This window comes from Coturnix japonica, chromosome 4 (assembly GCF_054131305.1).
Source record: "Coturnix japonica strain WE chromosome 4, WE-NBRP24, whole genome shotgun sequence".
NCBI classification, from domain to species: Eukaryota; Metazoa; Chordata; class Aves; order Galliformes; family Phasianidae; genus Coturnix; species Coturnix japonica.
Genome location: NC_140666.1, coordinates 36,262,931 through 36,278,248, shown reverse-complemented (window position 1 = coordinate 36,278,248; position 15,318 = coordinate 36,262,931). Strand labels below are relative to the sequence as shown.

Genomic DNA, 15,318 nt, shown 5'->3' with positions numbered 1-15,318 from the left:
GAGTACAAATTTAAGCTCTCTGGGAAAATGGCCTATGTCTAGCTCTTAAAACTCACCTCTTCCAGCACCTAGCAGCTTCTGTACTCTTCCTGCTACCTTATTCATCACAGGTATGACTACTTCTTATTGCTCATTCAGTTCACTAAATCTTTCTTTCTCACACTATTTTCTGTAACATATGCTTAGAGCAGAGTTTTGTTCTCTAACACATGAGCACTTACCTGCACAGTTCTTGACTCTCCACTCTGCATGAATCATTATAAGCAGGAAAGTCTGTAATTTGAGTACTTATTGGCAAGGACCATGCCAGGAAACCCTCCTCTGGTAGTGAATGGAGTGAAGAAGCAGGAGCTGAGCGATCCTCTGGATGGAGGACAATCACAAAAATCTAAAACAGCATAGCAAGGGGAAGGAGTAAATAAACAGTACAGACTTATACTCAGCAACTGAACATTCCTACTGTGGCACAAATGTGTTTTACATCAGCAGGAGTTTGCAACTATCAGCATCACTAAAGAAAATATTTTGCAGCATTTCCCTACTTCCTTTGTGGCACAGAACTTACCCAGGCAGATGTGTTTTGTTGTTGTTCATTTTCTTCCAGGTTTGTTTGAGTGGGCCTTTTGTTTATTTGTTTGTTTTACTGTAAAACTTCATTTTGATTTTGGGATTCTTTTGTGTTGTTGTTTTTTTGTGGTTTTTTTTCAGTCCAACATGAAATGCTTTGTGTTTCTGTTTGACTCTCTTATTTAAGAGTCCATCTTCTGTTTTTCTGCTTGCAGGGATTCCAATGCTGAAGATAGTATTTGCAGGTTACGAACACTTATCCTTAATTTCTGTCCCCTTACTCATCTATCATCCTGCTCAGATTCTTCTTGGCAGTCTTTTGGTACCAACAATAAAATCTTGGATGGTTTCTAGGCAAAAGGTAAGAATTGCCTTTTCTTTTTTTTAAATTATAATGGAAAGTCTGCAATGGTGAAAAAAAATCTGAACACAAATCTTAAACTCTTCAGGTTCCTTCTTGTGGATCCTATGGTAGGGATTTTTCTGTTTCTTTACTTAGACAGTGATCGTCACATTAGTGACATGTTAAAAAGGTTGAACTTCATGCTCCTTGTGTTCATAAAAGTTTGAATGCAGAAGTTAGACCTCTACAGCTTGTACATTTCCCTACAGTAAGCATTCAAATTATGAATTCAAATTTTACCCAGCAGAAATGGTTTAGTCTTTGGATAGTAATCACTGCTTTGCATCCCCTCCTGTGGAGATGTGATGGGATCTTTCATGAAGAGGTAAAATATGTGAACTCTACTGGCATGAGAGCTTCAGGACAGGAATCAGCTAAAATGGGGGCCCTTTGGGAACTGTATTGAAACAAGATGGAAATGTTTTGTATTGGTTTTTTTTGTTTGTTTTGGTGGGGGGGAAGGTTGCGTTTTTGTTTTGGTTCATCATATAGTTTTTACTTAGACCACCCTTTACAGTAACCAGAAGTCTACAGAAGTTTGGTGCATTATATTTCATGTCAAAAATGTGAAGTAGCCTACAGGATTATAGACTAAACTAGAGGTTTTTGCACTGGTTTCACTGATTCAAGTTGCATTTATATCAGTGCTGATTGAAGCTACTCACATATGAGAGCCATTCTGTGACATACATGAAATAATTGCAGTGGTTTCAGTCATGTTCTCAGAACAGTAATAATCACCTCACAGCTGGCTATTCTTTGCCACTGATTATAATACTGTCTTTAATGTTTTGAGATGACAAGGATCAAGAAGCTGTGACAACTAAAGTAGCTTTAGACAGTCATGCTAAGTGAAGGTTGAGCCATACTGTAGAAGGCCCGGCTTCACCAGTACTCCTCATTTTTCACTTGTCGGTGAAGAATTATTTTTTTTATCTTCCTTGTTTCCAGTTTTCTGCAAAATTCAACAGACCAGCATTTTACTACTTCATCAAAATTACTGTGCTAATTTGAGTGCTGGTTCCAAACGCAGTCACTTTGCATTGCTCCATTTATGATTATCCGAATTATAAATAGCAGGAAAGCTTCCAGTTTTCCAGCAGTGAGTCCAGAAATCAGGTCTCATTAAGCTGTATTTATCTTAGCATCCAAAACTGGAAATTTGCAAATCATATATAAATTCAGAAATTCCAGCAGTCTGAAACAATGATATTTGGTTTTAACTATCAGAAATAATTGTGGGTCAGATTGCCTAAAGAAAATAATGTGCTTCACCTGAAGAACAGTAGTCTGAAGTCAGTACCAGTGACAGAAACAATCCCTGCAATGCAGGTTTCTCTTCATCGTCTGACTGCTCCCTGCTGCCAAGACCAGCAGTTGGCTGGAGTTCATCCAGACCTCCCTGATGCTCAGGGGTGATGAGGGCCTTTAGGGGCTGCTGTCAGTTGCTGCAAGTTAACTCAGCCTTTAAACAGGGCATCAGAAAAGTCAACCAGTACTGCCGAGATTTACAGTTCACCAACACTAGTTTCTTATTCATTAAGCTTCAAATAAACCTTCTGTGCTAATCAGACTGTAATGCTACCATAGAAGCACTTTGGGGAATTGTTGTTCTGTTGCAGCAGTTTCTTCAGTTGGCCTTCTCTATTATTCACAAATGTTATTTTAATTACTCTCATAAGAAAAATCAATGAGGTCGGGTCTGGTACGGTTGCAATAAGCATAATAGAAGTGAATGTTGTGACTGGATAATGGTCTTCTGCTTTGAAAATAAACATGTCATCATCACCCTTGATGTTTATTTTCTATAAACACCTTGGCTTCGTTTTGGCATCTCTTGCAGGGGGAGGTGGTTATCCAGTCACAGTACTCAACTGCAGTGACATTCTTACTTAATTATGATAGTACACGTGATCTGGTTGTATGAAATTGAATTTAAATATTTAGAGGTTCATCTACGCTAAGGTATTTCTAGTTTGCAAATATGGCAGCAGAATCTGCCAAACTACAAAGTTAAAGAATTGTTTTCCCAAACAAAATGTGAACTGATCCCTCTCCCGAGTCTCTTGATGAATAATATCTAAAAGACTAATCTCAAATGGTGAGATTTAACAATAGTTAAATGCTGGTGTTTCTGAAAGCTGGTGTTTCTGAGGGGAATAACGCATATTTATTTTTAAAGGATTGGGTTTATTTTTTTTTAAAAGAGTTTACATTTGTGCTAGAATGTTTTTCAAGCAGTGCATACAAGCTTTAAATGTACAATATTAAAGGTTAATATCTACAATAAGAAGACCCATCACATTTAGCTCTCAGAATGAATTTCACTTGTTTAGCCAGCTCTCCAGAAATGATAAGTCTCTTATGCACCACGCAAATTGCAGTCTGTCAGGACGCTTTCCCCTGGAAGACTCAGAAAACACCAGTTCCAAATTTCATGAACTTCCTTCTTGCTCAGGCCACAAGAAAGCACTGAGCTTGTTTTTTTGTTGCACAGCACACCAAAAGAAGGCATATCCTTCACAGTGCCTACATGTATACAGGAGTAGCTGAAAACCTCTTAAGTTAGTGAGAGTGCATCCTGCCAAAGTGGAAGGATGACCATTATTTGAGTTGAAACTCATACTGCATATTTTAGCTACCGTAACTGACCAACCCTTCTACTTAAAGGTTTCTCCATGGAGTTTCTCTCCTTGTAAAAACGTTTGGTAACAGCAGACTAAACTGCAGCCATTGTAAACAAAAATGTCAGCATCACTTGGGATAAGGTTGTCTCTGGATGGATGGGCATGGCTTGTTGTTACCTTTCCACAGACGTGAAGGTCACACCCAAAGTGCATGGCATCCATCACTGCAGCAGTGACTGCACTGTGTGAAAGAAGGTCTGAGAATACAAAGGTGTTTGTGGAAGTTTTCTTCACTGTCTTTCCCTGGGTAATTCAGAGCTTTTTAATCTGTGCCACAGGTGGTTTCTTCAGCAGGACCCCAATAGTTGTCTAAAAGTTGTTCTAAAAGATATCTGAAATCCATTCCAGCTTCCTTTGTTGGCAGTCTGGCAGTATTCCTTATTGTTCCCTTCTTAAGGCTGTCTGTTGTGATGGACTACCAGAGATGCAAAGGTATCACAAAAGCCAGAGTGGCCCGTCAGCAACATGCTGATACCTCACTCAGCATCCCAGGAGTACCCAGAGCATTTTGTCACCCCTTAAGAAAAGGTTCGTCTTGTGCTGTCAGTCTTCTTTTAAGAATATAAGGAAGTGACTGCTTTTATTTTTTATGTTCACAGGCACTGAAGTTAACGAGGCAACCCAAAGTACCCGTGAAGGTATAATGCTGGAGATGGCCGGTGTCACAGTGAATGTATATATGTACTATACTGTACACACAGACGACTGAGACAACTGGGTATTTGTGAATGTTGCTTCATATTTTATTTTTATATATACATATATATATATATATATAAAAGATACCCGTCAAGTGCCTTACAGTTGCATTTTTGGCAAAGTGTTGTTTCCAGAAGCCGCTTTGTTGGCTGCTGCAAAAGGTTTGTACAGTATTTTGAAGTTGTTTAGTTTTTATTTTTCTAACAGAGTGAAATGAAGAGGTCATGAATAACAGCTGTGTTTCTTCCATTGCCCCTGCTTTGAAGTCAGGGTGCAGCAGCTGTAAGTAGCCAAAATGACCAGTAGCCTGTCCCACTGCTGGCTTACCCTGGAGAAGAGCTTGCTGAAGGGTTTTTTTCAAGACTGACTTGAATTTCTGTGTGATTCTGTTACACTCCCTAGTCATATGACTGTGACATGCCTTTTTCTTCTGAGTTTGTGTATACTCAGCATGGGGCCATCCAATGGATAGAAGCTGAGAAGCATGAATTATTTGCATTTGTTGACACAGTTGTCTAGACATTCCTTCAAAGTTAATGGTTTCTCAAGAAAATTCTTTCAATTCCATTGTATGATATTGTGCCATTGTATATCTTAAATGCCTCATAAGCTTCTTCAAAGAACTGATCTGGTGCTTGGGTTATGAGTGAAGTATTTGTGTTTGCAGCTAGCAGATTTTTTATAATTTACCCCTAAAGAACACAAATTTTTGTTTTTCTTTCTTTTTTTTCTTTCTTTCCCGTCCTTCCCTTGGCGCAATGCACAGAGATCTGCAGTGACAGAATTTAGGATGCTAATATTGAAGCAGAGTCTCTATTGTAGTAAGCCGAGCTTTGTTTTCTACACTGCTGCGTTGGTAATGAACAATAGCTTGTGAGGACAAGAGTTGACAATTATTATTATTATTATTTTCTAATTAGAAGGATCCTTACAGTAACAGGAACACTATCGTAGCTAATTTGACAATCCTACACTGGGCTCTGAGGGGTACCCATGTACAAACACTGTACTGGCAATTGCACGTTACAACATTAAAAGGAATGGAAGAAATAGGTCAAACAGGTATCGATGTGAGTGCAGAAGTGTCACGTGTGCCATGGTTAACATTGCAGTTAATGGTGCAACTGAGCAGATCTTTAGCAGATGTAGCTCTGATAAGGCTGTAGGCATTTACACAAGCTAAAGGTCTTTTTTTGTTAGGATAGGTACATTAAATACGTATCTTTTTTCCTTAGTGAAAAAAAGAAGTGTTTGATATACCTACTCTGTTTTTCTGGCCTGTCATTCATGTGAACAACAGGAAAGCAATCCTGGGTGCTTTACCTGATGGTCAGTTAGTGCAAGACTGTTCCATTACCATTTGCCTGAGAAAATGTTGAGAGCCAACAGTGTCACCTTTATTCAAACTTGTTGTCAACAATAAAGAAACCACATAACAAAGGAATGTGATGTGGTCACAAGCTGAATTATTTTCATTTCCTGGAGAGGAATCAAGCTCTGCTCACTGTCCGCTCCCAGCATCCTCCAGTGCTGTGCTCTCTTTCTGTAGCCAGATACAAAGGGCAGCAGGCAGCAAGCACACAGTTTAGATCACTGTATCTCTTAATGGTATAGTCAGTTACACCAGCGGGCCAACCTGGGTGGTGACTGCAGAGAGTAACATTCACGTTCTCTGGCTGTTTCTTAAACACGCTAATCAGAAACTGGCTCCTTGTGCATTGAAATTCCTTTGTCTGTGCTTGCAGCATAGACCAGACTCAGGATGGCATCTTTTTATTCTATTTCTCTAAACCCAAACTTCCAGAATACTTAAGGACTTAATCTCCCATTGAAATCAGTGTCTCTTTCGGTTACTTTTAAATGGCAAAACAACATTCCCAGAAAGTGATAGTCTTCTTGTTGTTGTATCGTTGTTGTTTTAATCTGCAGGAAAAGTTCAAGCATACAGTAACCGAGCGTAGCTGTGTTGATGCTAAATAGTCAGAACACTGCAGCTTCCCTTACTGAGCTACCTCTGTGTACTGAATCTCCTACCTTCAGTACAACCAACAACTTGCTTAGATTCCACTGAAAACTTTTTTTTTTCTTTCAGTATTTTCTGCATTTAAGAATATTTCAGATTGTTTTAAGGTGGAGTTCTGGTAAAGCCTTTACCAAATCACCGTTGATTGCTTGGGGCAGCATAATGTTGTGTATCAGCATTGGAGGTGTTCATCTAAAGGGAATATAAAACAAAACTGCAATGCGTGTTTTGAAACCATACTTCATGAAACTTAATTATGCGTATCAATTCTGTTTTGTTTAAAGACTGTTGTGTTTGTTTTATGACTTCTTGTTACGCTTAGTGCCCTTAATAAACAGGATGGTTTTGAATTTCATTTGGCTAACAGGAAAACAAGATAAAATCACTTATCCTTTGGCTCTACTTTTTACCCATTACCTACGCTTTGTTCTTTTGCAAGCTTTTTAAATTGTTTGCTTGTCCTGTTAATAAATAAAGAAATGAATCTGTGAACTGTTTAAAAATATTTAATCAACTAAACTTGGAGAAATAAGAAATACTGCAAATTATAATCAATGGGAAGTTAATTCATTGAATACAGCAGTGTTTCAATGGAGGGTTAAAATAGCTTGGTTTTTTACCAACTGAGCATTGGTGATGGATGTAATCAGGCAAAACTGATGGAAAAGTGAGAACTTTGTATATAATACATAAGGATTTTCTTAATTGTTGATGCTTCTTAGCTTCCGTATACCTATAATCCCATTTAATTATATCAGAGGGGAAAAAAACCCACCAAGACAATAAAGTGGCACTTCAGAGTTTACAGGGAATCTTTGTAAGTTGTGTTGAGTCTCTCAAAAATTGTATCTCCCCTTTTTTGCAGTACTTGAGAAGCTTATGATGGCATCAGTAAGGTCCAAGAGAAATAATTTTGTATGTATTTTAAAATACAGATCTTTATTTTGTGGTTGCATTGTTTTCTTGTGTAACTTCTAGCTACTGTGAATAGGTTATACAACAGAAAGACCACAGTCTCAGCAGAGGCTGGGCAGTTGTGCTTGTTCACGGACCAAAGAGGAGTAACCCAACTATTTGGTTTTACTGTAGTCCTCTCAATTATTGTGGCAGTCAGGGAAAGAGGAGCTTTTAGTTTTGTGTATGGTTTTCTGTGAAAATACCTTGACAGCAGGAGGTTAGAAGTTAAGATGAAATATTGTCTGTCTGCAAGCACATTTATCTATGTGTAAGTGCATATGTGCATAAGATATGAGCAGTTACACGTGTAGAAATGCTAGGAAGAACTGAGACTCTGGTATACATTTTTTGCAGGTCTTTATATGGTGAAAGAGCTACTTTTTTATGTTATTCTGACATTAAAAATGAAATTTCAGTCACTGAATTGTGTTTTGTTTTGAGTCGTAGTCTTATACAGAACCTTTACAGCAGACAATTGCAGCATTATATTTGTAAGCTGTAGATTATTTTGCACTTAAATAGATGTTGATGCATTTGGGAATTGCAACACGGTAAGAGGCTAAGTCATGGTTTCTCCATTTTGTTAGAATCCAAATGCATTTATATTACTATTATTATTATGAAGTGCCAGAAATGCATACCATCCTTTGCAAACACGTTAAATAGATGGACGACTAAATTCTGCCCTGGGCTACACTTGCTGTATCTCCAGTGAAAAGGCTGTTAAGCTGTGGAGCACCCTCCCAAAGGAATCTGTTTGAAAAGCCCTGTCGTTGTTCTAACAGCACTCTGTGATAATGTAGCATCTGAAGAGAGGAAATGAAGGGTATTCTATGCCTCATATTGGATGGCCTGCCTTTTATGGCATGTATAAACCACATTTCTTTTACCCATTTCCACTGGTAGACCCAGTCTCTCCTACCACAATTACAGCATCTGTTTGGAGCAGTGTCTGAAAGAAATTGTCTCTTTGCAGTTTGCTTTCATGAACCACGTATCACTTGTGATTGTTAGACAGTGAGCTCTTGCAAGAAGGTATTTTGAATTAAGTTAATTGAAGGTTATGTGTACAGTTCCTCTACCATTCTCATTCAGTGGAGAACACCCAGCAGGATGGTAACTAATCGTGAGTAGTGGGGCTCTAGATTGGAGAGACTAGAAAATAAAATGCCAGGAAATATAGTTCTGAGATATTGGTACAAGCACGTTTGCTTCATGCTGGAATCTAGAGCTGTAGCAGAGGTTACAAAATCAGCCTCTGAATTGTTCTCTTGCCAGAAAAGCAAGAGAGTGAGATCTTCAGTGAGAAGTGAAATTAAATTTGCTAGTGATTAAAAGGACAAGAGAGATGTGTTGGAAGCAATTGGTGCCAATGAGGCCTCTCAGCTGCTCCCCTAAGCAAATTGCTGTCTCGGTGGAATATCAGCTTCTCAGTCCATCAAATTGCAGTAATCAAGCCTGGAGCTGATGGGAGCATGAGTCACCACTTAATTTTCTCATCAGTGGAGGACAAGTTTTCGAAATATCTTTAGATGCATTTCTGCAGAGATTCCTGCTGGCCAGTGACTTATAGAGTGACAAAGAAATGAGCAATAGCTGCTCTTGAATTACAGTGCTCTCTGCCACCTACCTTACTGAGCACAGTTTTGGAAGGGAGGGCAGGTAGACCAAAGTTGTGCAGAAAAGAACCCCACTGAATTGATCTAATCTCCGGTATTTGCTAAGTTAAGCATTTTTCTTAGATTTCAGAGCTATTCCTGAAGCTGAGGCTTAGATCACTTAAGAAAAAAAAAAAAAAAAAAAAAAAAAAGAAAAGAAGCAAAGATCTGTGTAAGCTCTTACTGAAAAGGGATATAATGAAGAACTACGTAGCTCCTAGAATAACATGTTAATTCTTAGTGTACCTGGTAGGTCCAGACCAGCTCTGGCTCTGTGTTGCTCACCCAGACTGAAAGCAGGCATGAGACTAGGAACAGGCTGCAATCCCTGCTCAGCGAGGCAGCCGATCCTTCAACGCTGTAGCATGCAGACGAGGCCATCTGTCTCCTGATGATCCTGATGATCTCCTGATGATGAGTGGGTGTGTATTGCCCATTCCTTACCTGTGTTCAGAGCTGCCACTTGGCAAAAGCATTTTTCATCAAGTGAACAAGAAAAAAACCTTCTCCGGACAGCATCCTGCGTGGGTGAGTACCATCATGTATGACTGTAACAAAATCAAAGGTTTGCAGATGTTCCTCTCTGTAAGAGAAAAATTACTATTTATGGTCAGTTGGGCAATGGTTCCAAATTCTAAGAGAAATCAGGTCTCTTAACAGGAAAAAAGAATATGGGTTGCCTTGAAGGAAAGATGATTTTCATTGATGTGATTAAGGAAATTATGGAGGTCATGTGAGATCTGGCCTTTTGCCAGAGGAATTGTAGAAAATAACATTTGAGAGTCCCGTGACAATAATTGGGTATGAAATTCTATTGACAAAAGCTTTTTACAATTCTGGGCTCTATTTCTTAGCATCAGAGCGGCAGTGCTTCCCATCAGTGCCCTTTGTCTTTGCACAGCCCATGCTTGAGAAGTTAGAAGATTGTATCCCATTTCCCAGTGTCTTCTCAATGCAGTTCTGCCGGGTTTCACCAGGAATGTTTGATGAAATCTGCAATAAAACGTCTTTGTTTTTCCCCCTATCTTCAACCTGACACCTTCACTGGGACTCGAGCCTCCCTGTGTGCATTGCCAGCTCCCACGTGGGCCCGTAGCTCACTGTTGTGGCTGTCAGTTGAGGATCAAAGGGAAATAAATCTAGGAAATAAATCTGGAGTTGGGATAACACCTTTGAAAGAGCAGAGTCTAACTGTCCTTAGCCATCCAGTGCAAAGCAGCGCTGCTGCACAGCGAGCAGCATTTGAGTCTGGATGGGTAACCCTGAGCCAGTGCCTGCACCCACTGTTGGTGCCGATGGCAGCCTGTGAAACATGTGTAGCAATAATTGTGTGATGCCTTTTGCCAAGATCTTCAGCAAGTTCTTGCCTGCTGTGTTTCACAGTATTGCTTTAAGTTAGGTTCTTTCATATTCTTAATGTTTTTCTTTATAAAAATGGCATCATCTTTTTTCAGTGAAATATTTTATTATAGTTCTGTTTCAGAGCAACTGGAGAACAAACAGTGATTCCAACGAGTGTCTCATGAAGATGCACGCACAGCATTTGGCTCGTCCATTCACTCTGCCTTCCCTTCCCCAAACGCACGTACCGCCCTCGCAGGGAGCTGTCTGAAGTGCCCTTTAGTGCACTGGTGTTAACATCTCTGTTTAGGTCCAATTCCTTGGTAAATAAAATACATCCCAGAGGCATGAAAGTGTACTAAAAATAAGGCTGTGACACAGTTTCAGGCAGCTAATACGATAGCTCTGTTTGATGCAGCTCACGGAGTGTTAACGTGGGAAGCCCCGTCCTTCCAGCTCAGCCTGCTGTGAGCACCAAGCACAGCTCTCCTCACCAACTCAAATCCCACAGCCCATTAATGGAGCACAGGAGCAGGACCTCCCTAGTGTGCCTGTCTTTGCAACTCTGTTTACAGATTCCTCTCTTTCTGGTCCCTTCAAATGAAAAAAAGATGGCTGTGTTGTGAAGTGTGAGGTTCTGTGGGTCAGGAACAGAGTAAAAGTGCTGCGGCCTGTGGGGTCTGTGACTTCCCCTGGTAACAACACAGCTAACATGGTGCTTCTCTAAGTGTAACAGGTGTAAGGAGCTGTATAATGGTACATTCAGTCACATAAATGTGCGCCCAAATAATCTCATTTAAAGTGACTCTCAGGACATTGTTCAAAAACAGCAGAACTTTAAGTAGGTGTTTTGTTGTTGTTTTTAAATAATGTGTGTATTACACATAGAAAAAACACTCTCCCTGTATAAGTGTTTGCAATGGCTTATCTTCTGTGTTCTGTGGTTTAAGACCTTACATGTATTTAATAGGTTGCTTTGCTTATCTGGCTATTTATTTTCCGCATCAATCTCGCTGCTAATTCACCCCATTTGCATTTTTAGCTTTGTTTTACACATCACTGTGCTCCGGTGTGCAGCAAGCGGTGGTAGATTATGCTTAAGAATTAAATCTGGTGAGAAATTCCATTTGCTTTTCCAATCTGAGTGAAAACAATCCCAGCAGCGTGGTTTGTCAAGCCGGCATAACGGGGCTGTTGGAAGAGCTGCTGCTTGCAGTGTGCTTGTAGTTTGTTCAGGAGCCCAAATTTCGGAGCGTACTGTCTTAGTAACAAGATGTTTGCTCTGAACAAAATCCCAGGAGCGTGATACGTTAGCAGGGGGAAAACAGTATTTATAGCCAATAATTCAGCTGGAGGGTTTTATAAGTTATGGCCAAAGAAAGACAAAAGAGTTTCCTTTCTAAGACCTGCTGCCAGCTCCTGGTTGCAGCTATGCTGAGCAAGGTAAGTAATGTTCTTTTGATTAACAGTCAAGCCTTGAGTGGTTTTCGTTTAAAAAGGACTTTATTAAGCTTTTTTTTCCCTCAGTCATCTTTTTTGTTCCGTTTTGAATGGACTTCCCTCTGAAGAAAACTTCCCATGACTTTTTGGCCTACGTTAAATTCACGCTGACAAAAGAGATGGGTATTATTATTAATTTGCTTCTAGAAAGAAGTAATGTGCTTTGCCAGATAAATCATGCAGATCACCGAGTGCGCAGTTCCGTTCATCCCTCCTGTGTATTATCGCTTAGGCGTTATCAGCGCTGTGCTATCAGCTCGGATCGGGAGCTCTGGGCTCGGAGCTCGCCGGGCTGCGGAGCTGCAGGAGCAACGCTGCCCCCTGGCGGCGCCTTGGGGCGCTGCAGGCCGGGCCTCGGCCCCACAGCGGCTGTGGGATGGCGTGAGGAAGTTTCCCGATGTGCGCTGTGATAAGCAGCTGTCCCCAAACGTCGGACAAGCTGCCATTCGGAAACATTTAAGGTAGCAATCTCTGCATTTTCTTTTAGTTTCTTTCTAATTTGAAAAGGCACGCACAAGAAGCTTTCATAAAGTGCTTTATGAAAGGCTAGAAATTAGCTTGTGAGTGTCTTGTTCCTCTAGTGCTCTGGACACCTGTGATCTGCAGCAGGTGCAAATGCTCATTGCATCTAGGTAATGGCTGTAAGAAAAAGCCTGCTCCTCACTTGGCCAATAGCTGGAGAGTTGTGGCAGAGTTCTCACATGCAGGACTGCCCACTTACCTGGCCAGGGCTGTGAGAGAAATGTGAGCTGCTTTCCCACAGAGCTTTTTCTCTTACTCGTGGTTGCTGGAGCTTTAACCCTTCCCAGCAAACTCCAGCATGGAGGGTTGATCTACTTCTTGTCTGTTGCTAGCACAGAGGACCACACTGAACTTATCTGACATGTAGTGTTTGTGCTACATTAAGCACTGGGAATTACTGGTGACATTCTACTTGACTGGGTTAAATATTTTTCCACTTTGGGCCATGTGTTTGCATAATGTAGATCAGCAAGTCACGTCTTCTGTCTTTCCCTCTATACCGACAGCATAATGTCCTTGGTACCTGGACATCACTTCCTAATGTACATCAGCACACTGATATACAGCAAGTCTGATCTTTGACTTGCCTTTGAAATAGCAACACATTTTCTGAACAACAAATTATTCTTTGACATTAGAAGGTGGCAATCTGTAATGGATATTGCAATCTGAAGATTCAGAGACTAGCTGTGATCTTTGTCCTTAGCACAGTAAGCTGGAGTCTCTTTTCCCTCCTGCACATTATTTGATTGTAGTACATAACCTTGGGATGTGCTAATAATCATTAGTCAGAGCTGATACATCCGTTGTAGACCTGCCCTGCGAAGAGAAGGAGACGTTCTCTACAACAGCAGTAAATCAGCAAAACATGCACTTAAATATACAGTAAAATGTGGTGTGAGACGTGATCCTTCATACATCATATAACAAAATGCCTTACTGGGAGAGTCACACACATGCTAATGAGAAAAGAGCGCTTCTGCAATGAGACACGAAGGGGGGAAATGGTTCTGTGGTGAGAGGGAGACTAAAGAGAGGCTCCAGATCAGTGCACGGTCCCAGGGTGGTTGTGACCCCCAGATCCTGCCACACAGCTGATGGGAAGGTGCTTCTCTTCCCTGCTGTACACAGTGTGATGCCTTTGAGGAAATGGGAGGGAAGAGGTAGGCAGGGAGCACTGCAGAGCTGCCCAAACCTGCTGGCTTTCAGCCTGAGCCTTGAGACTGTGGCAGAGGCGGTGGAGAGGCTCTGGCTTATCAGGAGGAATGAAAGGGCTGCTCTGCTGTTCACCTGCTGAGCGGGTCAGGTCATTACTTTGTTGCTGCTTTTGGCTGGTAAGCAGTTGTCTTTTTGCAGCTGAACGCTGCAGGAATCATTTCAGCATCTCCTCCTCTTTTTACAGGCATTTTTCATTGCTAATTTACTGAACAATGCATATATCTGCAGGGTGAGGAGCTGGCTGAGGTGCAGGTGGGTCGGCAGGGGTGAGGGAAAAGACTGAAGCTCACCTCTCAGCAAGGCAGCCCACACAGCCTTTCCAGTGCTCAGTCTGTTGCAGGGCCATGATGAGTGTTTCAGTCTCCGGGTTTCTGGCACAGCTGCTTTGCCTCCCTTGGTTTGTGTGGTCTCCAGTAGCTGCAGAAACTATGCCAGAGAGCTGGCCAAGCCATCGTGACAGATCCCAGTACTGCCCAGGATCTCATCCAGCTCTGCTCTGTGGGGAGTGCCCAGAACAAAGCTGGCAGGGGCTTGCCCCGCTCTGCGCATCCTGGGCAACTGCTGCAGCTGACGTTAGGTTGCACACTTGGGGCAGGGATGTGATCCTGGCCTTCAGAAATGGTGGATGGAAATGCTCCTGATGACCTCAACTGTGAAAGCTTCCAGTTTTGGACTTCTCCTGTGAGTCTTGTCGCCCATTTTGGAGCAGGCAAAATTAGTGCGTGTTTGATATTTGCTTGATAGTGACAATTCAACCAATGCAGGAAACGTCCACAATGATTTAATTGAGCTTTGGGCCAAATGCTTTTCTTAATGCAGCCCCTCTGCATTACATTTAATGTCACTGATGGTATTGGAGGGCTGCCATCCTCTGCTAACTGGAGTTGGGTTAGGAGTCTTTTAATGGGGCATCTGCAGCATAGTATGAGGAAGCATCAGCTCCCAGTCAAATGGGAACACGCTTAGGGAGGGCTTGATGATGGGCAAACTGATATTGATACCATGGAAAAGCAGATAGAATCAGTGATGGAATTAGATGTTCAACACCCAGGACTGATGATTTAGGGACAGTGGGTTTTTCTCTAAGTAAAGAGGTGAGAAAGCAGCAATCACAGTGACGTGAGATGGGAAAATGAGCGTGCAGGTAAAGGAGTGATAAATGGACATGTCTGTACAGTAGATAGTTGTTTCTAAATTGTATTTTCTTTAAGTTAGGACAGCTCAAGCATCATAGTGTCACCAAAGAATTACAGCCATGGGAGTCTTCGCTGCCAAAGCTGTGCCTGATGCCTGTTTGCTTGGTGGGAGACAGACTCAGATGGGTGTGAATTAGTGATAGAGGAGAACCCCTTTTGGTACCCTCTGCCGGCAGTTCAGGCACCAAGCATTTGGCTGAGAGATGGCAGCCTTGTGTGGGCACAGGCTGCTTCGGGCTGACTTGCCTGGAGGAACTAAGGTCTCCCATGGTCTACATTTGTGACCAACACAGTCATCCACCCAGCAAGAGAAGTTCTTTCACTTCTCACTCTAATTTGTATTAGAATGGTTTGTGTCTTTCCTTTTCGTGCTCTGTCATTTTTTCTTCTAAATCTGCTACAAATGTGAGCTCAGATTAATCTCAATAAAAGGCAGGTCACTTAAGAACGTGGGGCGTTTGAATGATTTGCCTTTTAATGAATTAATCAGTGCTTGTGTTTTTAACAGCATTAAGAGATAAAACCCCGATCCCTCTTGTCATGGCAA

At 41.5% G+C, this 15,318-nt stretch overlaps 1 protein-coding gene across 14 annotated transcripts in view; it reads left to right on the top strand.

Annotated features, from left to right (window-relative positions):
* The window catches only part of SLC10A7 (solute carrier family 10 member 7), a 135,037-nt gene extending 127,277 nt beyond the window's left edge, over positions 1-7,760 (top strand). For 13 of the 14 annotated variants that reach the window (XM_015861163.3, XM_015861161.3, XM_015861160.3 and 10 more), the window contains 2 exons: positions 783-928; positions 4,257-7,760. In XM_015861163.3, coding sequence (XP_015716649.1) covers positions 783-928; positions 4,257-4,301 — 191 coding nt within the window. In that variant the 3' untranslated portion in view covers positions 4,302-7,760. The remainder of the gene's footprint in view (positions 1-782; positions 929-4,256) is intronic. The other variant, XM_085544956.1, reaches the window with a different exon arrangement.
* The last annotated feature ends 7,558 nt before the right edge of the window (positions 7,761-15,318 follow it).